The sequence below is a fragment of the Tiliqua scincoides genome, chromosome 10, assembly GCF_035046505.1.
Source record: "Tiliqua scincoides isolate rTilSci1 chromosome 10, rTilSci1.hap2, whole genome shotgun sequence".
NCBI classification, from domain to species: Eukaryota; Metazoa; Chordata; class Lepidosauria; order Squamata; family Scincidae; genus Tiliqua; species Tiliqua scincoides.
The window spans coordinates 23459819-23486701 of record NC_089830.1 but is presented as its reverse complement, the minus strand read 5'-3'; the positions used below and the strand labels follow the sequence as shown (position 1 = coordinate 23486701).

Sequence of the window (26883 nt, the reverse complement as noted above, 5' to 3'; positions counted from 1 at the left end):
TTTCACGAGTCCCTTATGACCTGATAAACCATCTCTTGCTTACATGTACCTAGCGGTTTACTGAACTAAAAGAATTAAACCAAATGGCACCTACCCACTCGATAACCAGAGACAGCCTTGTCCTAAAATTGCCTGTTGGCTAATTTTGCCTGGACGGCCTGGTCGGCAGCCCTTGTGACCTGAGAATTAAGAGGTTCTTCACCTCTTTCAGAAACAATCACATTTCCCCATTGTGTCCCTTTCCGAGGGGGTCTGCTCTTTCATTCATTTTACAATCAAGGCGACAGCCAGCACAAGACCCCTAGGCATCAGTAAGTAGGTAACCTGGGTTAGATTATTCAGCACTGTGACAATCGCTAAAAAAAAAATCCCCCAGGTCAAGAATCAGCTTGAACACTTTATTAGACAAGAATGGAATACTTGGTGCAAAGGGGGGAGTGGCTCCATCCCCTTTACAGGAGAGGAAGACGGCAGTCAGGAACACAGGTTTCAAGGGAAGGGACACAGGCTGGAGGAGGGAGAGATGGGGCTGGGTGCACCTCCCTTGAGGTGGAAGGGCACGAGAATCTGATTCTTAGACCAGTACACCATATTCAGATCCACAATTCCTCACTGACTTTTGACCTGACCCACCCACTGCTGCAACTGCAGAGAAATCGCTCTCTGAAGGCACTCGGAGGCTGCGGTTGGTCCCATCATAAACTCCTGCCCTAGATGAAGGATTTCCATTTCCCTGGGAGGAGGTACAGCACAACAGACAATGGAGAACCACTCTGTCCTCTGGGTGGTGGAGGTGGAAATCAGAGCCCTTAGAGAACCATAGGGCTAGAGACTTGCTGGGTGTTAGGCAGGATGGCGACCCCATCGAAACAGCGCCAGTCCTGCAGTCTGTTCCGGAATCTCATGCAGCACTGCCAAAGGGACGGTGCCGACTCCTCGTGCTCTCCTCTGGAATCCACACTTCACTTTGTGCCTCTGGCTGAGGGCACAGATACCCTGGCTCACCAGCACGGGGGGGATAGGGAAGCCTGGCCACCCCTTGGCAGCTCCAGTGCAAGGCTGTTACACTCAGGCCAGCAGGCGGCTGTACTCTGAGAGAGCAGATGATTTCTTCACGCCGTCCCAGATGCGGGCCGCGTAGTGGAACCTGCCCAAAAGAGAAGAGTTGCAGTGTGGTCAGCTTCAATCCCAAAAGCCACTTCTCTAGGAGGCACCTTGATCTGTTGCATAGTAACCTTGCTATGGGACACAGGACAAGTGATTTTGGCGGGGCTGCCCCATCTGTGGGGCCAAGTGAAAAAGAACTGGCAGGGGGAGCCTGTCACTTCTCCTCCTGCACCCTGGATTCAAAAAGGAGGAGAACAGGGCAGAAGAGGAAGCATGGAAGAAAGGAGAGTTGTGGGCTAGAATGTCTCCAACTCTCTAGCCCACCGCTCTCCTCCAGACTTCCTCTACCACTCCAGGAAGCTGAAGAGTAGCAGCAGCTGGGCAAGTCATCTGATAAGAGTGGGCCGGATTGGTGCTACAGTGGTTCTGGGGAGGCAGAATAATAATATCACTCTAGATTTTGGGAAGCCTTGGGATGGTTCCAGATTTTAGGTTCACTTCTTCACTTTAAAAACAAAAACAAAAAAACTTTCTCTATTTGTATTTGGCAAAATGAGTGGCTGATGGGACAAGCAGCACCTCTGCAGCCCAAGCCTCCCTCTAGCTTAACCTCCCATAAATAAGTGACACACGCACACTCTTACTTACCAGTTCTTTTCTGTCAGGATGGTGTGAGAAAGTTGAGGTCGGGACATGGACATAATCTGGCTCCGGAGTTTGGCAATCAGAGACTGAAAGCTGGGATGGCCCTTGTATCCGGGCAGGAGGGAGAAGAGAGGGCCGCTTCCCGGGGCTGCAAATTGGGAACGAGACCAGTGGATTGCTTGGGGATCTTAAGAGAGGCTTGAACCTCTTAGCAAAACACAGAACAGTCCCTCTTAGAGAGACTTCCCCTGGGGGGGGGGGTATCAGCAACAGCCCCCAACTCAAGCCAGAATGTGTGGTTGGGTGGATTCGTATCACAGTGTGACTCCTTTGGGGAAGAGGTGGATTAAGTGGATGGAGTTTGCTTCATGCTCCATGGTCTTGAGTTCATCTCCATGGATTAGAGTGCATACAACAGGGAGGAAAACGTAGTTCCCTCTCACATAGAGACTTTCTTTTATCATGAAAATCAGAATAAGCATGTAAGTTGCACGTCAAGCAGACTTTTATTATGTAAAGCAAACTAAGGGCCCAATTCTATCCAACTTTCCAGCACTGATACAGACGTACCAATGGGGCATGTGCTGCATCCTATGCTGGGGAGACAGTCACAGAGGCTTCCTCAAGGTAGTTTGCTCCCTTAACTTAGGGCTGCATTGGCACTAGAACGTTGGATAGGAATGGGCCCTAAGTTGTGGGGGAAACAGGGGCCTATGTAAACATTGCCAATGGTTTGTCCACTCAAAATCCCCACAAAACGTAACAATTTCTGGTCCTCCATTCAACCTGACGCTGCTCACTGTTGCTTTGCATGCTAAGAGAAACAGAGAAATACACACACAATGTGTAGTACCACACACAAGACATAACTTCCAAGTGAGACCGATGAGCTATTCCCCATGCACCTTGGCTTGCTTGCTTGAGCCACCAAGCAAGCAAGACAAGGTGCAAGAAAATATGTTGCATTTTCAGTTCTGCAAGCATCACGGTATCACTGTTCATACTTGGCAGCCTGTGGGATGATGTACAATGGGTACTGATTGGAGGGGGCCCCTCGCCCCGAGAGCATGTTCAACACTACTTGGTCCCTTGCATATGTATGAATAGCAAGAAAAGGGCTGAAGTGGGTTTCTCCTCACCTGCTCTGGGCAGAGCATCATCCGCATCAGTGTCCATAAAAGGAAGTAGGAACAGGTTGACCTCGGAGTCCAGGTAACTCTGGGGCAGGCCAGGAAATATGTTGCATTCCAGCATGGAAAGGGTGCCTGGTTGGAAAAAAAGGCAGTTTAGCAAACCAGACATTTCTCAGGACACCCAAACATGTGGTTTTCAGGGTTCACTAGGAGATGGGCCTGAAAACCTGTGCTGAAGATGGGCCTGCTGGAGCTTCGTGTGATGGGGCGACAGGATAATTCCCACACACACTTGTCCTGGTTCTCACTTTCTATCATGAACCAAATTATTAAGTTTCTATCCTAAAATGTCTTTTTAAAAGATCACTTTTACAAGTTTGCTGGAGCAATGACCGGCAACAACACCTTTTTAAAGGGTGCTTAACCCTGGAAGAAGGCTAAAGTGTGCACTGGGGTCAAGGGACTGTGCACGACACATTTTGGTAACAGAGAATTAACAGTTTCTTAAAGCTTTTAGAAAAAAAAATGTCTGTTCTTCCCCCCCTTCAAAGAACTCTCCCCTGACCCTGCAATTTTATCCTCACAATGAGACTGTGTGGCTATAGTCCAATGCTTTGTAAGTCATCACATCTGCCAATGGTGCAACAGGCTGAAAGACTGCGGTGAATTCAAAATCATCCTGGGCTGAGTGAGGATTCGAACCTGGGACCTCCCAAGAATGTGAAGCAATATCCATGCCACGTAGTGTTGTTAAATGCTAAGGTTACATAACCCAAAAGACTTTGACGTTAACAGGAGCCTTGGCAAAATTGGGCTGTTCTTCAGAGATGAAACATAGCTAAATGCCACATGTGTGAATACACAAGGACCTTGCTGCCATGCGCAGATCAGTGTTGGAACTCAGCTGGTCATCTTGCAGTACAAAGCTGACCACTTGCCCCTGTGCTGCAAGACAGACATGACATGCAGCCAACTTCAGGCCAGCAAAAACCAGCTACTGATTTCAGGTAGGAATCCTGAATTTGATAACACTGGGTCTGCAGGCACGAACAGGTGTCATTATGTGCCTTTACAACCTATGAGATAAATGGCTGGGCATCTTCAAGTCAGTCCAAAAAAAGATGCTACCCTTGTATTTCAGATGTGAGTGCATCATGATTTTGTCAACCACCAGATGCATCTGCTTCAGGTTCCGGGGGCAGAAATTCTCTCTCTTGGCTTTGTTCTGGAGAAAAACTGGAAAGAGAAAGGGGGCGGGAGAGATGAGCATTTTCTAAGCATTATGCATTAAATGCACCCTCGGGGCAGAAAGAGATGGATACAGAAACATACATCCCAAGTCAGCACTGACCCAAATTTGGCAATAAGATGAAGAGGAACTGTCCCTTCATCCTTCTGAATTTGCAACAGTCATGGCAGTTGGTATTACTTGTCACATCTAAAGAAAATGCTACACAAGAATTTGATATCCATCATGAGTGGATAGCATTCAGAGACGCTTTGTCCTGATCCTGGAGGCAACATGCAGTCAACCCTCAGAATGTGAAGGGAATCCGTTCCAGGACACACACCCCAGCACGTGGATACCAAAATCTGTGGGGGGAGGTACCTATATGATGCCACAAAAACTTACCTGGGAGCCTTGTCTGGTCATCCAGAGGTTGTGCTCAGCCTCTCCAAAATACCTCCAGATGTGACCAGAAATTGCAGGCGTGAACTGGAAGCTAGTTGCATCCAGGAGGCCTTCTGCAGGTTCAGTATCTCAGCAGATGTTCAAATCTGCGAGCCCATGGATAAGGCAGGTCCCCTGTATATCTTTCTTTCTGCTTAGCCCCTTGTTATCTCAGCTCCATGCTTCCTCCGCCCCCTTCTCACAAACCTTTGTGCCCACCACCTATCCAGCCTACCACCAACTCCAGATGACACAGGATAGAAAGCGAGCCTTGGCATCTTCCATACCAATGTGCGGGTAGTACTCTGTGCCCTCATCAGAGCCGGAGGAGCCACTGGATTCGTGGCTGGGAGACGGAGTGGAGGGTTTCACCATCTCAGCTGTCTGCAGGAACCTGCCGGAGATGTAAACAGAACTGTAACAATTGATCATGGAAGGGATTTCTGTAGACACTGGCCCTCCTCTAGTGGCAACAGGAGAGACTACAAGATCTTTCTAAGTTTCCTGTTATTTCGTTTTTACAAGGACCATAAACGATCGCAATAGCACAAAATAACCCCGTCAAGAATAGGATGGGGTGGAAACTAGGAGAAAAACCTAAAGGGGAAGGCAGAAGATTGAAGGAATGGAGGGGAATGGAGCAAGAGATTTCTACTTATAGTCCCACCACAGCAGAAAGATGCTAGATGCATCTTCTGACCAACACCAGGGTCAAAAAAGGGCTAAACAGGTAATTGGTTTGACTCAAATGGGAATCAGATCTCTTTGCTTGGCTCCTCAATATCACACAAACACGCACACATCACTCTTACCTGTACAGGCTCAGATCTGTGAACCAGTCCTGCACCACAATGACCACGTGGCAGACGGTGAACAGGAACGCAGCAATCTGGAGGGACTGAAAGGAAAGAAGCTGTGAGAAGGCAGGAGAGCTGAGAGGAACAGAGACCAACATTCAGCGGAAGGGGCTGCCTTGCTTTACCAGTGCCCTCATCATTCATTTCCATATGCCTCAGGCTATGAACACAGCAGGGTCAAAAGCCCCACCCCAAAGTCAGCCCAATACCCTCAAACTTCTCAAACTCCATGGCAAGGAATCCTTTGGATTCTCAGAAGCGGGGCTGGATCAAGATCTCGTGATGCCTGAGGCGGCATGTCAAATGCTGCCTCCCCTTACCAGATGAGGCCTCTGCTCCTCTCACTTGCTATCATTCCAGCCCAGCCCAGCCATCCCCTCCACATCTCTGTTCCCTTTTTCTTTTTCCAAACCAGGAAGCAGAAGGAGAAGCAACAGAGGCAAGTAGGTAGATTGAGATGGGCACCCCTCTCAAAAAAAAAAAAAAAATCTGGTGCCTGAGGCAACTGCTTCAGTTGGCCTCATGGCTGGGCCAGCTCTGCTCAGCCATGTACATTTTTACTGTGTGTACAGTTTGCTTTGGATAGGAAGGTGTCTCCCATCCCCTGACAGAGATACAGGCTCATTCACTGCTCTCAGATCTTTTCCTGACCCCACCAACACCTACAGAACGAGAACAGCCTGTACCTGCATCTCAACGTAGGTATGGGGTAGATTGTACTCCGGAGGTAGTTTACGGTCATTGTTGATAAGGTGATCTAGGATGGAGGGGCTGAGAATGGGCTGCAGAGGAGAGAATAAAAGCTTGTGGAGTAGACTGTCAATCATTTCCTATCTGCAGCCACACTGGTGTCTGTCTTCATTTCTAGAGCACAGTCCTATGTATGTCTACTCAGGACATATATGTCTACTATTGTCTATGACATGTCATAGTCTATGACATGTCTACTATATGTCATACTATGTCTACTATTGTGTTCAATGCGGCTTACTCCCAGGAAAGTGCGGATAGGATTGCAGCAGTAGTTGCTCATGAACTATTCTTAAAAATAAGCCAGGGTTTGCCAAGTTCAGATGCAACAGCAAATCATGGTTTTAACCCTGGAACAGAAACCACAGATCTCCTCCCTTCAAATGAGATGGGGAGGCAGGAGTGTGTGAGCCCAAGACTTGGTAGGAACATTGAACTAAGACTTTAAACGTGGTTTAAATCCAGCAAGAAAAAAAAAATCTCTTTAACATATATACCTAACTTCTGGGTCTTCAGCTTCCTTTACCCAGCAGTCTCACCCGACCTCACTTAGCCAGTCTAAAGTACCCTCATTGTTTCAAGTCTCTACTTTCTTTCTTACATCCCACCTCACTTCTAACAAATCCAGAGGGCCTCTGAAGCCTGAAAAGTGTAGGGTTCTCTATCTTGCACTACAAAACCAGGTGTACCCTGCAGAACTAAAGTGCTGCAAACTGTCTCTAAAGATTCAAGGTAAAAGTTAGCTGCCCTGGTCAAATAGATGTATCTCAAACAAGGGCTCATAGATCACGCTTCAAAAGGTGATGGGACAAAGCAACTGGGGGTTTGCCTCTGAACCCATTCAAGGACAACAGGGATGGGGGGCAACTCCAAAGGAAGGCTGGGGAAAAAAAAAGGGGAGACCACTGAATCACTGACCTGAGTGTCCAGGAAGATGATACGCTCCTGGGTGATGAAGAAATCAATGCCACTGGTCTGGTTGCCCCCACGCTCCTTGATCTCCTGACTCTGGGTACGGAAAACATAGGTCCTGAAAGACAGGCAATGGGTTTGGCAAAAGAGGAGCAAAGCAAGGGCTGATCAATGATTGGGTATCAATGATAGGGTAATGCTTGGGGAAGCGAGGTCTCCAACACTGATTGGCTGAACAGGCGTGGTAACACTGAATACTCTTGAATATTCCAAGTGCCCAGGAAGAAAGTGGACAGACAAGAAGCTGGAGAAAAAATGGTAGTTAAGCCAGGGACTAATAAGAGAAAGAAGTGGGGACTAGATGCAGTGTCTTGATCTGACCCAGCCATTACAACACCAGGCTTCCAAAGCACAGCTCTTGTCCCCTCCTGCAACAATCAAAATAACTGCAAAGTCATCATCTTGTTGCCAACTCCCAAGTTTCATTTCTCAATGTCTCCAGTCAAAAAACCAGCCAAGTTAAGAATTCCCCCCACCTACGTTTCTCTGTCGGTTCATTCTCTCCAACCTATTCATTCATTCCATGTCCTAAAGTCATCAGATTGCCCACTTGCAATGTCCCTTCCACTGTCCCGGCTCCCCAGTACCTCTGATCCTCTTCAGGTTGATTGGCAGACAGCAGTGACATCACCATAGATTTGCCAGTCCCCTGCAGTCCCAGCACCCCGACCACCAGCACATCCGTTTGGTCCAGGAGGTACTAAATTAGAAAATTAAAGAGAGAGAGAGAAACACACACGCTTACAGACTCAGCACCTAGAACAGGAAAGGACACCGACTGCTGATCCTATGGGCCTTCACTTATGGGCAAGACTCACCCTGAATCATATCAGGGCACTGGCGCCAGGTAACCAGGAATTGAAACATAGGGTCCCTTCCCATACACAGAATAGTGTCCCACCCAGACCCTCCGCTGAAAGAAGGGCTGGCTCCACAGATGAGGGAGAAAGGCAGGGAGAGCTGCAGGAAGGGGACAGGGTTGGAAGGTGACAGTAGAAAATCTCTAGACCTCATACCTCAATGGCGCTGTCACACCAGTTCATTTGGTCATCCACCAGCTTGATGCTATGCTTCATCTTTTCCGGGGCTAGAAGTTTGGCCTGGCCAACCACAGCTGGAGTGGGAAAAGGAGGCCCAGAATCAGTAAGGGCAATAAGTCCCAAGTAAATAGCCAATTTCAATCCAGGGATAGGGCAATGTTTTCTAGACAACCGAAATACATTTGGGATTCCCCAGGGCCCATCCGTTACAGTAACAGGGAATCTCCTGTATTTTCACTTACTCCCTTGGGATGACCTTACTGCACATACGTAAGCCTGGGAGGGTCATCAAGGCTGCATGGGATTCCCTCTCCGATGGGAAGGAACTGATGGGTGCGTTCAACCATGGCAGTCTAACATTTCAAGACACGCTTTAGCCCCTCACTGGATCAGGAACTGGTTTTTAAAAGAAAACTGCCGTTCCAAGGATGCTTCTCATGTTGTTTACTTGGTTGACAATGATGAGCTAGGACAGCGTAATGCTAAGATAGCAGGCTATGAATCAGAAGTTGCTGGTTCAAATATCAGCTCTGCCACAGACCCACTAGGTGGTCTTGGTCAAGACTCTCCCTCTCAGTCTTCACCACATGCAACATGGACATAATAACTCTTATGTGGTTGATGTAAAGATAATGTCTGAGAAGCACTTTGAGTGCTTGGGGGCATTATACAAATGCAATTAGTGCACTTGCACCTTGTGGGAGTTAATTCTTCTTCACGGCGTCATCTTATTTAACTATGCAATAAGTGAGTTTCCTTAACGCACGCAGAACACGACTTCCACGCTGTCCCCTTTGTACCAACAATGTTTATCGTCACAGAACTGGCTCCCTTCGGGGTACTCACGGTCCATGGTGCCGCTGGACGCAGTCGAGCCCATGCCCCTGTTCTGGATCTGATAGACTGGCTGTGTGGGACGCTGTCCCTCCTTCTCCACCTTGGCAACAGTGGCAGGGGGTTGGCTTGATGATTCTGTTGCCCCCGTGGGGCCTTTTCCTTCCTCCCTTGACTTCATCAGCACAATGGGCTTCTCAATGGCCGGGGCCGGAGCAGGGGCCGGAGCAGGAGCCGGAGCAGGGGCTCCTTTAGACTGGAGGACAATAGAGACTGATACCCAAAATCCCTCTGGACATTACACAGAAACACAGTTGCCTTTGCTGAATCCACTCAACCCTACTGCCTTCCAAAAGCAGAGTTCTCTCTTCCCGTTCTGTCTACACTACTGAAGACAGCTGGAAAGGAAAGGGAACTCCATCCTTTCATTGGCATGTTCCAGACTGTGTGTTCTAGCCTGTACACCAAGGCATGCCATGCTGCTTTCTCTAGCCTACTCTGCCAGGCCAGGCCTCTAACCTACCCTCTCTGCAGGCGGCTTGGCCAGGATGATGGGCGTTTTTTGCATCATGGATCCCGCTGGCTCCTCCACGGGGTCCTAAAAGGAACAGCATGGTCAGGTCAGGCCTCACACTGGCTGCGTCATCGTATTCCCACCCCAGCCAAAGCATGGACATTACCCGCCGCTCTCGTTCGCGGTCCCAGGGGACATAGTCACGATCCCGGCCTGGCCCAGACAAGCTCTGGTGACCCAGCTCCTTATCGCGGTTCCAGCGACGGCGACGCTCGTACAGCCCAGGCTGGCTGTGCCCCGATTCCGACATGGGGAAACAGGACCTGGAAGAGAAAAAGCCATCAAGCTTCTAAACAGCAAGGGAGGAAGATGTTACAGGAAGCTTCAAAAGCAAGGAAGAAGGGGGTGTATATCTCAGATGGGGTGAAACATCACACAGAGCGTATATATATATATTTATTAAACCCAGAAGAAGCTCTTTGAAAAGGTGGACCATTTGAAGTGGTACAGCAGAGGACAAACCTTGAGGAACACTGAGCTGGATGAAACAAAGGTTTTATTCAAGAGGAGGCAAAGTCCTCTGTTCTTCTGGGCATGTGCAGAATCTCTCTCTCTCTCTCTCTCAATTTTCTGGTTAATCTCAACCAACAACCAGGATTCAAGGCAGAAGTCACAGCTTCTAAGCAGGGATGACCTTTTTTATCACTTTCTCCAGGCAAAGTCATTCATGTCTGCCTAGTATATAGTTTTGAAAAGCATAAAACCTATGGACAAATTTATTGTGACTTGTACTACATTAATCTGGCCTTCTAGATAAGTCTAAACTTCAATATACAATATATTGTGTATTTTAGGTGGGACTTGTAGATTGCCTTGCATAGGTGTTCTGGCATGGGAAAGGCAAGGTATAAATCTTCTTAAACAAAATAAAATAAAGATTATAACTAGTGTTGATCTGAGTAATCTGCACTTAGCCATGCAGTACACTGGAGTGTCTTTAGACCAATCGTTCTCTTTAGCCTGTCCCACCTTGCAGAGTTGTTGGGATGGATAAAATGGGGATGGAGCAGAAAACCCATCCACACCACTACAATCTGGACTGTAATCCCAACTCAGCCATTCAGTTCACTGGAGTGTCCTTCAACCTATTGTCCTCTCTTAGCCTGTTCTACCTTGTAGGGTTGTTGTGAAGAATAAACTAGGGGTGCAGCAGAAGAGCCATTCTAGAGTGGGGTTGTAATCCCAACTCAGCCATTCAGTTCACTAGAGTGTCTTTGGACCTGTTGTTCTCTCTTAGCCTGCCCTAACTTGCAGGGTTGTTGTGAAGGCCGGTCAGCCTAACATCTATACCTGGTAAGATGGTGGAATGCCTCATCAAAGATAGGATCTCAAAACACATAGACAAACAGGCCTTGCTGAGGGAGAATCAGCATGGCTTCTGTAAGGGTAAGTCTTGCCTCACGAACCTTACAGAATTTTTTGAAAAGGTCAATAGGCATGTGGATGTGGGAGAACCCATAGACATTATATATCTGGACTTTCAGAAGGCGTTTGACACGGTCCCTCACCAAAGGCTACTGAAAAAACTCCACAGTCAGGGAATTAGAGGACAGGTCCTCTCATGGATTGAGAACTGGTTGGAGGCCAGGAAGCAGAGGGTGGGTGTCAATGGGCAATTTTCACAATGGAGAGAGATGAAAAGCGGTGTGCCCCAAGGATCTGTCCTAGGACTGGTGCTTTTCAACCTCTTCATAAATGACCTGGAGACAGGGGTGAGCAGTGAGGTTGCAAAGTTTGCGGATGACACCAAACTTTTCCGAGTGGTGAAGACCAGAAGTGATTGTGAGGAGCTCCAGAAGGATCTCTCCAGACTGGCAGAATGGGCAGCAAAATGGCAGATGCGCTTCAATGTCAGTAAGTGTAAAGTCAGGCACATTGGGGCAAAAAATCAAAACTTTAGATATAGGCTGATGGGTTCTGAGCTGTCTGTGACAGATCAGGAGAGAGATCTTGGGGTGGTGGTGGACAGGTCGATGAAAGTGTCAACCCAATGTGCGGCGGCAGTGAAGAAGGCCAATTCTATGCTTGGGATCATTAGGAAAGGTATTGAGAACAAAACGGCTAGTACTATAATGCCGTTGTACAAATCTATGGTAAGGCCACACCTGGAGTATTGTGTCCAGTTCTGGTCGCCGCATCTCAAAAAAGACATAGTGGAAATGGAAAAGGTGCAAAAGAGAGCGACTAAGATGATTACGGGGTTGGGGCACCTTCCTTACGAGGAAAGGCTATGGCGTTTGGGCCTCTTCAGCCTAGAAAAGAGATGCCTGAGGGGGGACATGATTGAAATATACAAAATTATGCAGGGGATGGACAGAGTGGATAGGGAGATGCTCTTTACACTCTCACATAACACCAGAACCAGGGAACATCCGCTAAAATTGAGTGGTGGGAGAGTTAGAACAGACAAAAGAAAATATTTTTTTACTCAGCATGTGGTCAGTCTGTGGAACTCCTTGCCACAGGATGTGGTGATGGCATCTAGCCTGGACGCCTTTAAAAGGGGATTGGACAAGTTTCTGGAGGAAAAATCCATTATGGGGTACAAGCCATGATGTGTATGCGCAACCTCCTGATTTTAGAAATGGGTTATGTCAGAATGCCAGATGCAAGGGAGGGCACCAGGATGAGGTCTCTTGTTATCTAGTGTGCTCCCTGGGGCATTTGGTGGGCTGCTGTGAGATACAGGAAGCTGGACTAGATGGGCCTATGGCCTGATCCAGTGGGGCTGTTCTTATGTTCTTATGAAGAATAAAATGGGGGAGTGGCAGAATAGCCATTGTGCAGTGGGGTTCTAACCCCACTCAGCCATTCAGTACCATGAAGTGCCTTTGGACCCGTTTTTCTCTCTTGCTCTGTCCTACCTTGCAGGGTTGTTGTAAAAGATAAACTGGGGGTGTGGTAGAAGAGCCACTGTAAAGTGTGGCTGCAATCCCCATTGAGCCATTCAGTTCGCTGGAGTGTCTTTGGATCTGCTGTCTTCTCTTGGCCTGTCCTACCCTGCAGGGTTGTTGTGAAGGGTGACATGTGGGTGGGGCAGAAGAGCCATTGCAGAGTGAGGCTGCAATCCCCACTCAGCCATTTGGTTCACCGGAGTGTCTTTGGACCTGTTGTCCTCTCTTGACCTGTCCTACCTTGCAAGGCTGTTGTGAAGGATAAACTGGGGGCAGAGCAGAAGAGCCACCAGAGTGGGGCTGCAATCCCCATTGAGCCATTCAGTTCACTGGAGTGACTTTGGATCTGCTGTCCTCTCTTGGTCTGTCCTACTCTGCAGGGTTGTTGTGAAGGGTGCAATGGGGGTGGGGCAGAAGGGCCAGCCACACCAGCTCTAAATACTGGGGGAAGAGCAAAGAGACTATATTTCTCTGAGGAAGGATACGGCCACACTGCTCCATCAGGTGTAATGAGACCCTGTGAGGCGGAGGGATACTGGAGGCGGAGGGGAGAGACGCATGACCGGAACTACGCAGCCGGCGGATGGATACGCGAAGCTACCGCTAACCGCCCCTTCAACGCTCGGCGGAAGGATACGGGCGCAAAAAGCCCGGCTGCCGGCGCTAGGACCCGCGGAGAAATACCTGAGCGGTGGGCTGGCCTCAGGCGATAGCCCCGCTTGAGGTGGGGGGGCCCCGGCCCAGCGTCACTCGGACCAGCAGGTAGCGTCGAAAGGCCTCGCTGCGGAAGGGCCGGGTTGTGGCTTTGGTGTGAACCAGCAGAGCTAGGCGACGGCAGGGGGGAGGAAATAGGACCTCATCGGCCACCGTTGTTGTAGTGATTGCGCGTGCGCAGAGCGCGTCGTTCGGACTCGGCGCCTGCGTAGTGCTGTGAGCGGCCCTTCGGACACTTCAGGGTTTGATTTCACTTATGCGCATGCGCAAGAAGCAGGCGCCAAGCGCGCTTTGGGCTGTATGCAGGGGCGTGGCTGTTTTCAGGGCAGGGGGCGTGGCCTGCTTTCAGAGCAGGGCTGGGAATGACAGTGGCGTCTAATGGTTGGAGCAGAATAGAGGTGAACAGAAGACTGGGACAGACAGCAGAGTTGTTTTGCAGGAAAGGAGTCTGGGCACACTGAACAGCAATCAATTTATTTGTATAAATTCATGTAATCAATTTATTTATACTTATATAATCAATTTATTGTTATAAAACCATATAATTTATTTAAATTTATATAATCAATTTATTGACAAATTTATATAATCAATTCAATATATTTTATCAATTTGTACCAATAAATTGATTATAGAAAATTTATATAATCAATTTATTATTGTTTATTTATATAATTATTATAATTTATATAATAAATTTATTGGCATGAATTTATATAATCAATTCATTCAATTTATTATCAGTTTCTATTAATAAATTGATTGTAGAAAATTTATAGCAATAAATGATTACAGAAAATTTATATAGTCAATTTATATTATATAGTCAATTTAATAAAAACAACAACAATATTTATTTACTGCTTTTCAACAAAAAGTTCACAAAGCAGTTTACAGAGAAAATCAAACAACTCATGGCTCCCTGTCCCCAAAGGGCTCACAATCTAAAAAAGATGCAAAAGAACACCAGCAGACAACCACTGGAAAGGACACTGCTGGGGTGAGGAGGGTCACTTACTCTCCTCTGCTAAATTAAGGAGGAGCACCCACTTGAAAAGTGCCTCTTACCCAGTTAACAGGGGTTAATATATTCAATTTAGAGCCCAATCTTGTGGTCGGCCGCATGGCTCCATGCTGGGTTAGCGCTGGGCGGTCGCCCAAGTTCTGCAGCTCGGCATTCTCCCGGACCACTGGGCTGTGGAACGGGAGGTGGGGGTGTGGACGGGGGTGTGGGGGAGGCATTCCAGGGAGGGGGGACGCCAGTGGGGGCGGTGAAAGGGCAGGGAGGAGGCGGGCAGGAGGAAGATCAGGGCACTCATGGAGGGCTGTGCGCCCTACACGAGTGCCTTTTCCCATTGCGGGGCTGCTTACCTTACTTGGGGGAATTCGTTCCCTTCTCCCGAGGAGCCTCCCACCGTAGCGCGAGAGGCGCAGGATTCAGCAGCAACCCTGCTTGGTGCCGCCGAGCCTGGGCACTCCGGGCAGCTCAAAAATGGGCTGCCCGTTATGTAATATAATCAATTTATGGCAAAATCCTAACTGGGTCTACTCAGAAGTAAGTCCTATTTTGTTCAATGGGGCTTATACTCAGGAAAGCGTGGTTAGGATTGCAGCCTTACTTATATAAATTAATTTATTTGCATAAATTTATATAATCAATTTATTATATAATAAACTTGCATTTGATGAACTGTAGCCTATAATGCAGTTAGTTCCATGAAAGGGGCCACAGCAAGATGTTATGTTTTATTTGCTGCTTTTTAAACACAACAAAAACCCTTATTTACTCTAGTTTCCCTGCTGTCCAGTTTATTTCAGTTTCCTTTAGGAAAGCTGTTCATTGCACAATGTGACCACAAACAGAAGCTGCTAGGTTATTAAAAATATTTAGATACTGCTTTACAACAACAAAGTTCACATAGCAGAATATATAGTAGCCTGTTAAAAGTACAGACCAGTGACATTTCCCCAAGTGCAGTCACATACCATAGCAGCATCAAGTCTAATATATTAAAAATAAAATACACTTTTATATGAATGGGGGCCCACCTGAAATTGGCTCACAACCCACCAAATGTCCTGACCCACAGTTTGAGAAATACTGTAGACCAGTGTTTCTCAACGTTTGTGCTCTGCTGTACCACTTTGCATGGTTCACATATTGGAAGTACCACCTGAAGGAACTGGTGATAATGTCATTGCCCAGTTACTTCTGGGTTGGGAGGCTAGATGCAACACAACAAACACCAGTAACAGGCTCAGGGTGGACAGGACGGCTTTTTTGAGCATGTGAAAAGTGCCCACCAGAGCTCTGCCCTTTGAGCCAAGCCTCCTACCACTGCTTGTTGCATTGCACTGCTGGTCTCACTGCCAGGCGGTGGGATGGGGGGGGTCCCACGAATACCACCAGACATACCACCACCTCCAGTACCACTGGTGGTATGAATATCCCTGGTTGAGAAACACTTCTGTAGAGAATTGGCAAGATTCCCAGATAGTGTGCAACCCCTTCCTAGCACTGGAGGGGGCACCTTTGTAGTTCCTTTGCACTCGAGCAAGGAAGAGGTGCAGGGAGAGATGCATGCAAAAAAAATACTAGGAGAGAAAGAGCTGTGCATACATGCAAAAATGCATGCAAAAAGTGCAGCTGCACCTGCAGGCATCTGTGCAGTTGCTTGCATGTGAGCAAGGCAGAGGTACAGGGAGCTTTCATGCATGCAGAAAATGCTAGGAAAGGAAAGTGAGCTGTGCATGCATGCAAAAAAGTACAGCTATATCTGCAGGCATCTGTGCAGTTGCTTGCATGTGAGCAAGGCAGAGGTACAGGGAGCTTTCATGCATGCAGAAAATGCTAGGAAAGAAAAGTGAGCTGTGCATGCATGCAAAAAGTGCAGCTGCACCTGCAGGCGTCTTTGCAGCTCCTTGCACGCGAGCAAGGCAGTGGTGCAGGGAGAGCTGTGCATGCAAGAAATGCATGCCCAGGAAAGTGCAGCTGCAGGCTCCCTTGCAGGCGGGGGATGGCAGGAACTACGACTCCCGTCGCCCCCCGCGCGCACGGCCGAGGGGGAGGTGGCGGGCAGGTCGCGTGGTGGGAAGGGGCGCGCGCTTGCTGGCTGCTTCCGGCGAGCGGTTCTGCGCGGAGCAGCATCATGCGGGAGGGCTTGCTGGGCTGGCCCGGGGCTGCTGCTGCTGCCGCTGCCGGGAGGCCCTCCGGGCACGCCTTGGTGGGTCTGGCTGGAGGGGGAGGGAGGCTGCAGCAGCCCCAGACCCGGCTGGGGGGGCATCCCTGCTGGGGCCCGGACGCCTGGGTCCCGTTCTGAGGCTGGCACCAGGGAGGCCCCTGGAAGTGGAGGGAGCTCTGCAGGCAAGGGGGGCTGGCTGGCACCAGGTTTGCTCCCCCCTTTGTGTTCTCTGCTTCAGCTCTGCAAAAAGTGGGGGGCTTTATATTCCCTGCTGTAGCTCTGCAAAAAGGGGGGTGGGCTGGTGCCAGATTTGCAGCCCCCCCTGTGTATTCCCTGCTTCAACTCTGCAAAAAGTGGGGGGGGGGGGTTTGGTGGTCCAGGATTTGCAGCCCCCTTTTCTTTATGTTCCTTGCTTCAGCTCTGCAAAAAGAGTGGTGGGCTGGCTCCAAATTTGCATCCCCCCTTCTTTGTATTCCCTGTCTCAGCACTGCAAAAACAGGGGTGGGCTGGCTCCAATTTGCTGCCTCTGTTTTGCTGCAAAAAGCACATCAGATCTGTGATCTGCGATCCAGACCACTCACTCTGTGCTTGAGAGCATGGTTGTGGGGACTGATCCAGCCAAGCACATCTTAGGGTGGCCATTATTTGCAAGGATTGCTGGCTGCCAGCAGGCACTGGGGTGGTCTTGCTAGACTAGAGGTGGGCTGGCAGCCCGCCCAGGTGCACCACACAGGCCTGCCACCCACCTGCCTCAGTCTGCAGTGATAGAATAGATACGAGCATGGTTCCTAAGGATTGATTGGCGGTGTGGATCTGCTACTTCAGAGATGGAACTCTTGAGTCCTAGGTTCTGTCTTAATATGGATTCAGCTCTGGATTCTTGCCTTTGCTTGAATTTAGCACTGGGAGGGCTGCTATAGCTTTAAAGCAGCAATTTTCCATATTGCATATGGTGTGAGTCCCGCTGCCTTCACTGGGGCTTGTGGTGTGACCCCAGAGATGTTTGGGGTCAGAAGCAACCCTCTGAGCAGAAAGGGTTGCAGTTGTTTCTCTCCTCTTCCAGGCTGCAGTTGTTTCTCTTCTCTTACCTGGGAATGTGACAAGCTGCACTGAGTCAAGGCCTGGATCCTAGTCTCTGTTGCAGCCAGTTCTCTCAATGCGCTACTCCCAGGTCCCCTTCCTGTTTTGACACATGGGCAAGAATTGCGGCTCATCAGCTGAGCTGGCACCTTCCTGTTCAAGCTTCCAAGCTCATCGCATTGACCCATTGTCTGTTGCAATGTGTTAGCAGCCATGAAAGAGCGGCTTTAATTTTAGATCCAGGATTACAAAGATTACTGAAGGTGTTTTTTCCCCTTGTTTCAGGGCACGATGGATTTGGTAGCAGGCATGGAAGTTGGGGCTGAAATTGAAGTCACGGAAGATGGGGTTCCGGAGGAGTTGCCACTGCACTTGGTATTGCTCATTTTATTTATTGAAAACACTTTTCTCTCTGCTTCTCAGAAAATGCAAAATTGAAAACTCTTCCGTGACAAGAGTTTAAAAGCAATATACTATATAAACACAATAAAAAAAAAGGCCACCAACACTTATTTATTTGACAGGTTTCTATCCTGGCCTTTAAGACCATAAGAACAGCCCCGCTGGATCAGGTCATAGGCCCATCTAGTCCAGTTTCCTATATCTCTCAGTGGCCCAACAAATGTCCCAGGGAGCACACAAGACAGAAGAGACCTGCATCCCTTAATTTTTGTCACTTCTGTTTAAGTTTATCCCTTTCTACTCCACCACCATGGGCCACCCACAGTGGCATTCAGTTGAATATAAAGAATATAATAAAACGGGTGGCCAAACTTGCTTAACGTAAGAGCCACAGACTATAAACTTCGGAGCCACAATATTTAAGGAGCACTTAAATTGTGAAATATATTTACTCACTGTGTTCATTGAACTTATATTTTAATCCCTTGGACTCTTGGTTTATACATACTCGGTAAATAATTATCAAGCATGAACATTTCTTATTTACCTTTTATATTAATCATGATGCAGAAAGGAGCTCAGCCAACATATTTTCCAGAGCTGCACGTAATAGATCAAAGAGCCAAATGTGAGCCACGGTTTGGCCGCCCCTACAATAAAATAACCAAACGATAAGGTATTCCAGGAAGCTTGCAAATGTATTTGAATTAAGGGGTGTTGACTTAGAGGCCTGTCTCCTATGACCACATTGTCCGTCCTGGCACAAAGCGAGACACTCTCTCACCTGATGTCTTCTCTATAGGATGGCACTGGCTGGCTGTACATTAGAATATTCAGGAGGGTGCAGGGGGGGGCAACTTGATGCCTTGCTAATTTCGGTGGTGGTTCTGGCTGCCTCTGCAGTTGGGCAAACAGCAGCCCCTCCTGCAAAAAAAAAAATCTAGGAGCAGAGCAAAGCAAATAGCAGAGCTTCAGTTGGGGAGGGCAGGGTTTGCTCCTGTTCCACGGTTCTGCCCGCAAAAAGCTGGCTTGATTGCAGCAATAAAACCACAAGAGCAACATTTTAAAAGCATTGCCTGCTTGCAGCTTAGAAGAATGAAATTGCCCATTCGAAAGTTTGCGTTCTGCAGATGTCCTTGGGAGAAACAGGCCCCTGCAAATGGAGCCGTCTCTTTATTTTTAAGCAAATAAACCGAACACAAATTGCATTGTAATAAAATAAAATAAAAACGTGATTGTTATTTACTGAAGGGGGAGTTTTGTTTCTCCAAAGACTAATAATGTGTTTCATTTTTTAAAAATCTTCCTTATCTTTCCTTAATTGTAATGTATTGTAGCTCATTTTTGTTTTTGTTTTTTTGCGAGGGGCTTATTCCTTATAAGCAAACGGGCGATGGAGCAAAATCACTCACAGCACTTTGAGTATACAGATATTGGTGTGAACGGTTTTCAGTGCCCCAGTTTTTATAGCTGCCTAAGCGGGGTGTGCTATGGGGCTACCTGTCTTTAAAATATTGACACGTTGCAGTAAAAAGAATTTGAATGTAATATTTTGTATTGTGTGCTCTGTTGATTTCCTTACCTCCCTTCCGCCCCAGATGTACGTCAGTGCACTACTTTGGGGTTTGGGGTAAACTTTTTTGAGATATTTACGTTGTGCGTGTTAGTTGAAAAAAGGCAAATGGCAGCCTTGTTTGTGGTGGGTGCGCTTTACTGGTGGATATGTTTGTCTTTCCTTACATTAACTGTGTGCGCTCTCTCTCTCGCGCTCTCTCTCTCTCTCTCTCGCTCTCTCTCTCTCGCTCTGCTGCCAGGAAAATGCCAAGAACTGCCTCTCTTGGGAATCCCTGGACGTCTCGAGCAGCGATGATGATGGAGAAGCCTACTTTACCTTCTGCCTGCCTGTTAGGCGCCCACCCCGGCCTGCGCAGCGTCCCGCAGCTCAGCGGCAGCCAGCCTCTCCCGCCACTGTGAAACCGCCCTCCTGCGAGAAGCGGATCCCTCCCTTGTACCCCTGCCCGCTGCGCCCCAGCGTTCCTGCCGAGCCCGAGATCCCGACTTTTGAAGCATACCAGTGCCAGCAGTGCCTGCAAGTGTTCATGGAGGAGTGGCACTACAGCCAGCACCTCCAAGACCACCTCCAGGAGGAGACCCAGCAGCGTGTGGTGCAGCTCCAGACCCGGTCCCATTCCCAGCCCTGCAAACTGCGCTGCCTGGAGTGTGGCAAGCGGTTCCTGCACCCAGAGCATTTTGCGCGACACACCAAATGGCACCTGAAACTGTTGCGCAAAGGCATCAAGGTCTGCCACAAGAAGGGGAGCCGGCGTGCGACTCAGGTCTCCTATGTTTACAAGCCTCTTGACACTGCCGAAAACCAGTTGGGTACAAAGGACACTTCGGGCCTTCTGGTCACACAGGAGAATTCAAGGCAGCCAAAAAGTCTCCAGTCGCCCAGGCTGCAGAGGGGAGGGAAGCGGAAGGCTCTCAGGCACCCCAAGAGGACACCCACCATAGCATCACAGGGCCTGCAAAGTCCCACCTACTCAGAAAATTCCGTGGCCATCCTGGATGGCGAGGGTAGTGTGAGTCTTCTGCAGCCCTGGCCAAAAAAGCAGGAGACTATCCTGGAGGATCAGGCCACAGCAGGACTTTTCCAGCCAGCAGTCATCAGTGCCGAAAACCAGATCATCATCCTAGGTGATGATGAGGCTGAGGACAGGCCTGTGGTGTCAGAACATCACTACACTGAGGTGCAGGCCACCATCTTGGATGGCCAGGTGAGCATGAATGCTGTGAGGCCTCTCTTTTTAAGAGCCGAGGAGCAGGCAGCCATTTTGGATGCTCAGGTTAACATGAGTTCACTGCAGCTGAGTGGTGTCAAGGAGCAGGCAGCCGTCTCGCCCGGTTGGGTTGGCCAGAATCCTTGCACCGTGTTCCGGACGGTGCTCCTGCAGGCGGAGGAGCAGGCAACCATCTTGGACGGCCAAGTGGAGTCCAACCCCCTTCAGCAGGTGATCATTAAGACGTCTGAGGTCTCGCCCACTTTGTACCTGGACACAGAGCCACACCTGTCCTCTCTGGACTCGGCCACCCTCCATTTTGTCCCTTTGCACCAAGAACCTCAGTATGTCACGCTTCCGTATGGTAACTCATTAGCATTGGACCACACCGAGACGTTGGAAGAAGGGGACAAGGCTTGGGAGTCTCAGGCGACAACCTTGCAGTTGCCAGGTTACCTGCCGAACATTTACCAGCAAGGCAAGCAGCCGTCCCCTACAGCAACCACCAGTCCTTCCCCTAAAGCTCCCCTAGTTGTCCGCCTGGTCCCGTGTGCCTCTGGGGAGCACCCTGAGGTTTTGGACCTGGAGTATGACATGGGGGGTGGCATTCCAGTGGCCTCAGAGCCCTGGGAGGCCAGCGTGGGGACCGGACAGGAGACCTACAACACCGAGGAGGCCACAGAGGACAACTTCATTGTGGTGGAAGTGGAGACGGACCCTTGCAGCCAGGGGTTGGCTGCGGACTACACACACGACACCTCCAGGGAGCAGACCCTCCCTGGAATTATCATACCAAAAACGAAGAGCAGAGTGCGTCGCTTCAAGTGCCCTGACTGTGGCGTGTGCTACAGCCGGATGTCGCAGCTCCGCTCCCACCAGAAGGGCCCCAAGCGCCAAGGGCGGCGCTACCTGTGCGAGTGCGGGGCCTCCTTCTACGGCCTGCTGCACCTCCTGAGGCATCAGCTGCAGCACCTGGAGGAAGCGCTCTTCACCTGTGCCACTTGTGGGAAGTCCCTCAAAGGACACAAGGTCCTGGCCAGGCACAGCAGCTGCCACCCTGGCCCGGCCCGCTTTGGCTGCCGCTGTGGCATCAGCTTTCAGCGCTTGTCCCGCTACCTCTGGCACCACGTGAGGAGCCAGCAGCCCAGCCTGCGGGTTTACACACTCTCAGACTTCCTCTTGGCAGGTTGAGCCGGGCAGGCTTGCTCAGGAGAATTGAGAAGGCCAGGAAATAGCTTCTGGCTACGCGGTTTGGTTTGAGGAGAACACTGGGAAATGAGGCCTTTTCCTTCTAGGGCACATTTGTCCAAAACTGGTTTGTGAAGCTTATAAAAATTGATTTTCTGTTGAGATGTCTTTTTTTTTTTTTGCCAGTGTAATTATGATGGTAATTAAACAGCAAAAGACACAGCAGCCCTTAGTTCTTTGTTTACCTGAAGCTGAGGACTTAGAACAGGGGTGTCAAACTCACTGCAGACCAAATAGCATTCATGATACCTGATGAGGGCCAGACATGGTGTCATTAAGTGCAAAGTGATGTCATTGAGTAGATCACGACCAGAAATAAGCATTTTTTCCCCCAGACTTAGAAACTCATTAGCTGCACATGACAGAAGAGGAAAATCTGCAGATCTTGATCATATTTTCAAGATATGGGAGAGCCTGATAAGCGTTACAGCTCAGCAGCCTCAAGTATCTGGTGGTGGTTCTGGGAGAGCCCGAGGGCTGGATAAAGAGCTTCCGCAGGCCGCATCCTGCCCATGAGTCTTATGTTTGATGCCCCTGACTTAGAAGGTAGAGGCCGGAGGGGAGCTTCTTGGCAGGAGTTTGGGGAAGTGTTTACAGTGAGGCTGCATTCACACAAACTACGCTGAAGCATGTACAGTATTCCTGTCAGAACTTTTTGGAGAACCGTGCATTACTTCACCACTGTTCCCTTTGGGTTTTCTGTGGAGGAAAGAGGATGGTTGTCAGCTTTTTTTAGCTTAGCAGGGCTCTTGTGCCTTTAAAAGCAACAAAAACCCAGTTTCCCATCACTGCTCATCCTTGCCACAGAAAGGGCCTGAGTGTTGGCCTTTAAACCGCCATGCAACTGTTTAAAGGCATGGGAGCCCTGCCAGTAAAATAAAAAGATGGCAACTTCGTGGAGTATATAACTTATCTTTACCTCCTGCCGCAAAAGGTGATGTGTTAGTTTAGTCAAGCCCTGGAAGGATATTCTAGAATCCATCTTTTCTCATCCTACAGAAGAGAAAATATTTTCTGCTGGCTGGAAGTGGTGCGAAGAGAGCCAGGATGGGCAATACTGTAACTGCTCCCAGGTAGAGGTATAAACTCTTCCTCTTTAAGGTATAAGGCACTGTTTTTCAACCTGTGGGTTAGGACCCCAATGGGGTCGTGAAGCTTCATTTGGGGGGGGGGGGTTGCAGCAACCTGCATGAAAGGGCTTGGATTCAATACAATAGTGGTACTGCCTGATCCAAAACAAGGTCTTGATATAATCCTGCACAGCCTCTTCTCACTGTCTTAGGCTGACCTTGTTCTGGTTGCTGCCTCACAGGGTTGTTGTGAAAACACAAGAGATAGAGGAAATGGCGCATGGGGGATGGGTAGATTGGGTCTCTGGAGGGAGACAGGATCAACAGTGGGTCCCCAGTCTCATACTTTATGTATTGGAGTCGTGGCACAAAAAAGGTTAAAGACCACAGCTTTTAAGGGGTATGTTCACCCTTTCTAGAAGAACAAGAAAACTATTTTTGCTGGAATAGAGCGGCAGATTATTTTCTTCTCTCTGTTCCAGCAGCTGTTCAGACACTCTGGCGGCTTACAAGTTGAATAAGAAAACGATGGCTTTTTCTGGTGTTTGGGAGCACACTCCCCCTGAGCATGGATGTTTTATGTAGTTCTCATAGCCAATGGTCTGATCATATTCTCCTTTCTTACCTAACATAAGAACAGTCCCACTGGATCAGGCCATAGACTAGGCCAGGGGTCAGCAACCTGCCTTTCTAGAGCCGCATGCGGCTCCTCCAGGTGAAAGTGGCAAAGAGTGCGACAGGAGGCACCTGTGCTGGGAGGGCAGGCTGCTTCCCTCCACCCCCTGAGCTCACTGCCCTCCTCTCCCTTCACCCCCACCTGCCCAGCATTGCTTTCCCTTTTCAATTTTGCCCGCTCTGCAGGCTTAAGCTCCCTGTTTTTCCCTTCCCCAACTCTCCAGCAGGCTCAGCCAATCAGCATCCAGCAGGCTCCTGGCTTTTTCTGTTGGAATGGCTCGGGGCCCTTCACTGGCTGACCACCAGCCAATCCTGAGCCGCCTTCCTTCTCAGCCATTGCAAGCCCTTGCAGCGGGACTTTCCCTGAGCAGGTCCCCACTCAGTGCAAGGAGAGGCTTTTCCTCCACAGCAAAGGAGACATCCTGTGTGTCTACTCAGTAGTAAGCCCCATTACAGTGGATGAAGCTTGCTCCCAGGAAAGGGTGCCTGGGATTGCAGCCGTGGAGCCTGCTCCTATGCGTGTCTACTCAGTTGTAAGCCCCATTACAGTGGATGAAGCTTACTCCCAGGAAAGGGTGCCTGGGATGGCAGCCTTGGCACCTGCTCCTACGCGTGTCTACTCAGTTGTAAGCCCTATTACAGAGGATGAAGCTTACTCCCAGGAAAGGGCGCCTGGGATGGCAGCCTTGGAGCCTGCTCAAGGCCAAGCGCAAGGACGGTTGAGTGGGAGCCTGTCTGTTCCAGGTCTGTTCCAGAGTAAGCCCTGATGTAGTCCCTGGGCTACTCCCAGGAAGGTGTGGAGGGCTGTATCCTCAGCCTCCTCCTGTGCAGGTCTACTCACAAGTAAGCCCTGCTGTAGACAGTGGGGCTTCCTCCCAGGAAGGTGTGGAGGGCTGCAGCCTCAGCCCCCTCCTATGCAGGTCTACTCACAAGTAGTCAGTTAGGCTTCCTCCCAGGAAAATGTGGAGAAGACTGCCGCCTGAGAGCTCCAACCAACTTGTCTGCTCAGAAGTCCCATTGTAGTCAATGGGGCTTACTCCCAGGATAGTGTGGAGAGGGTTGCAGCCTGAGTGAGGGCGGGCAGGCAGGGCAGAAGCTGGCCTGTGGTTCCCCCCCCTTCCCCCCTCCTGCGCAGGTCTGTTTGACCTTTAAGCCAATGGGGCTTACTCCCAGGATAGTGTGGAGAGGGTTGCAACCTGAGTGAGGGAGGGCAGGCAGGCAGGCAGGGCAGAAGCTGGCCTGTGGTTGCCCCCCCCCCTTCTCTTCCCCAACTCTGGAGTCTGTGTCTTTTTTTCCTTCCAGCAGGGTGCCTCTGGAAGGTGGGGGGAGTTCTTTAGTATCCATGTAAGATAAGCAGATGTCATAACCACCATATGTATTGGAATCCTGGAAGATCTGGTGAGGAGCTAGATGTGGTGTCAGCAGTGGCCCCTTTAAGGGTAAGGCCTGGGCATCCAGCAGAGTGTGCTGCACAGCTGCAGCCACTTGAAGGCAATAGGGCCCTCAGGGATATAAGGAGCACCTGAGGCAGGAAGGGGGGTGTGGGTTGGAGAAGGAGTGCAGGTTGGAGGTAGGAGAGGAGACTGACTGACTGGGCTTATTGACTTTGACGTGGATACTCTGACTGATTTGACTGACTGACTTTGGAATCTGATCTTGGACTTTGACTTGGCTTATTGACTTTGGACTCTGCCCTGGATACTCTGACTGACTTTGTGACTAACGGACAGCTGGAGACACTGGAGTTTGGTGTGTGGCTGCTGTGCCCAAGACCTGCTGAGGACCCAGGGTCTGCTGTAGTGGTGGGAGGCTGCTGGCAAGAGAGAGGACCTCCGCAGGTTGAACAGGCGAACTACCCTGGAGGTGGGGTCCAGCAGGACTGCAGGGCAGAACCAGGGTCATTTGTTGGGGGAAAGAAGGGGAGCTAATTTGCTTAAAGTGGGCATAATTCTCCAGGCAGAGAATGGCCTTGGAATCGGGCAAAACACCATAGACCAGGCATCTGAAAACACAGGACAAGAATGTATGACAAAACTAACTAAAAGCTACAAGAGGGGGCTACACTATAAAAATGGGACCTATAAGAGCATAAAGGTGAAAAAAAAACTATATATGCAGTATTATCTTCATTTTAGACATCAAAAGGGTGTTGTGGCTCCTGAGGTTTTTTTTCCTCCGGAAAATGGATCCAAATGGCTCTTTGACTGTTTAAGGTTGCGGACCCCTGGACTAGGCCATCTAGACTAGGCATCTAGTCCAGCTTCCTGTATCTCACAGTGGCCCACCAAATGCCCGAGTGCTGTGCTGTGCTGTCCTATAAGTGCTGTGCTCCAACCTCTAGGACAGAACCATTCCGTTACAATTCTCCACCACTCCAGAACCTAAACATGCTACTTGTGCGTCTGTGGGGTTTTTGTGGGGTCGGTTTACTGACATGTTCCATTCTTGGGGCACAGCAAATGCCTGTTGTGGAGGAGGGCTGGGCCGGGGTTCCCCCTGCTCAGCTGTCCCTCAGGCTGATCAACCACAGTCCAAGCGCTAGACAGAAATGTATTTATTCGTTTTGCATTTCTTTTGCCAAGGGCTCATTACAAGGCAGTTGGTCTTTATCCTCACAACAACCCTGTGAGGTAGGTGAGGTCCACTGAGCCAGCGTATTCAAGGCAAGCAAAGTGCCCCAGTTACTAGGTGGCAGGGGAGGGTCTTGCTGTAAATAGCTGCGCACAGCTCGCTTGTGCCTCTCCAAAAATGACTCCTCGTTGGCTATCAGGGTGGTGCTACCTGGGAGATGGAGGCACCTGCGATTCCTACAACAGTAGGAGGTGCAAGAAGAGAACAAAGCCCCCAGCTTCAGTTTTTAAAAACACCTTCCTGGCTGTTTATCTAGCAAACAGGGTCTGTCTCCATTCAGCACTGCCTTGGAGGTCAGAAGTGGGGCACCCCCTTCTCCCAGCCATTAGTCTGCAGTTTTCTCTCATAAAGCGAGGATGAGGCCCTTTAGCTGCTTGCACAGCTAAGGGTACCAGAATTTAGACAATCTCTCTGCCAAGTGCCCCAGTTCTTCCCCCTCCCCAGCCATCCCAACCCACAGTGAGTTCATGACACTGCCTTGTGTGGAGTCAGACACTGGTCCACCTTGACCAATACAGTACTCTAATGACAGCTTAAGAACATAAGAAGAGCTCTGCTGGATCAGGCCAAAGGCCCATTTAATCCAGCCTCCTGTATCCCACAGTGGCCCCACCTGATGCTTC

General features: G+C 49.5%; 2 protein-coding genes across 2 annotated transcripts; one reads left to right on the top strand and one right to left on the bottom strand.

Annotated features, from left to right (window-relative positions):
* Nucleotides 1-377: 377 nt before the first annotated feature.
* Nucleotides 378-13337, bottom strand: SMG9 (SMG9 nonsense mediated mRNA decay factor). Its single transcript, XM_066638967.1, has 14 exons — nucleotides 13163-13337; nucleotides 9691-9847; nucleotides 9534-9608; nucleotides 9023-9266; nucleotides 8153-8250; nucleotides 7724-7836; nucleotides 7083-7194; nucleotides 6101-6196; nucleotides 5370-5455; nucleotides 4845-4951; nucleotides 4014-4121; nucleotides 2892-3017; nucleotides 1756-1900; nucleotides 378-1147 (listed from the first exon to the last, which is right to left on the bottom strand). Exons 2-14 carry the CDS (start codon nucleotides 9832-9834, stop codon nucleotides 1069-1071), a joined length of 1533 nt encoding a protein of 510 aa, XP_066495064.1. The 5' UTR covers nucleotides 9835-9847; nucleotides 13163-13337; the 3' UTR covers nucleotides 378-1068.
* Nucleotides 13338-16209: 2872 nt separating this feature from the next.
* Nucleotides 16210-22016, top strand: LOC136661042 (uncharacterized). The gene is made up of 3 exons (XM_066638062.1): nucleotides 16210-16416; nucleotides 17740-17829; nucleotides 19671-22016. Exons 1-3 carry the CDS (start codon nucleotides 16210-16212, stop codon nucleotides 21825-21827), a joined length of 2454 nt encoding a protein of 817 aa, XP_066494159.1. The 3' UTR covers nucleotides 21828-22016.
* Nucleotides 22017-26883: the final 4867 nt, after the last annotated feature.

What these genes read in the sequence shown, in the direction of transcription:
- SMG9 (XM_066638967.1), bottom strand. Translation starts at nt 9,834, where the DNA reads ATGTCGGAATCGGGGCACAGCCAGCCTGGGCTGTACGAGCGTCGCCGT. An exon ending in ACCGCGAACGAGAGCGGCGG is followed by an intron (nt 9,609 to 9,690) that starts GTAATGTCCATG and finishes TGTTCCTTTTAG; the next exon opens with GACCCCGTGGAGGAGCCAGC. An exon ending in ACAGATCTGAGCCTGTACAG is followed by an intron (nt 4,952 to 5,369) that starts GTAAGAGTGATG and finishes CATCTCCGGCAG; the next exon opens with GTTCCTGCAGACAGCTGAGA.
- LOC136661042 (XM_066638062.1), top strand. Translation starts at nt 16,210, where the DNA reads ATGGCAGGAACTACGACTCCCGTCGCCCCCCGCGCGCACGGCCGAGGG. An exon ending in GGCCCTCCGGGCACGCCTTG is followed by an intron (nt 16,417 to 17,739) that starts GTGGGTCTGGCT and finishes CCCTTGTTTCAG; the next exon opens with GGCACGATGGATTTGGTAGC. An exon ending in AGGAGTTGCCACTGCACTTG is followed by an intron (nt 17,830 to 19,670) that starts GTATTGCTCATT and finishes CTCTGCTGCCAG; the next exon opens with GAAAATGCCAAGAACTGCCT.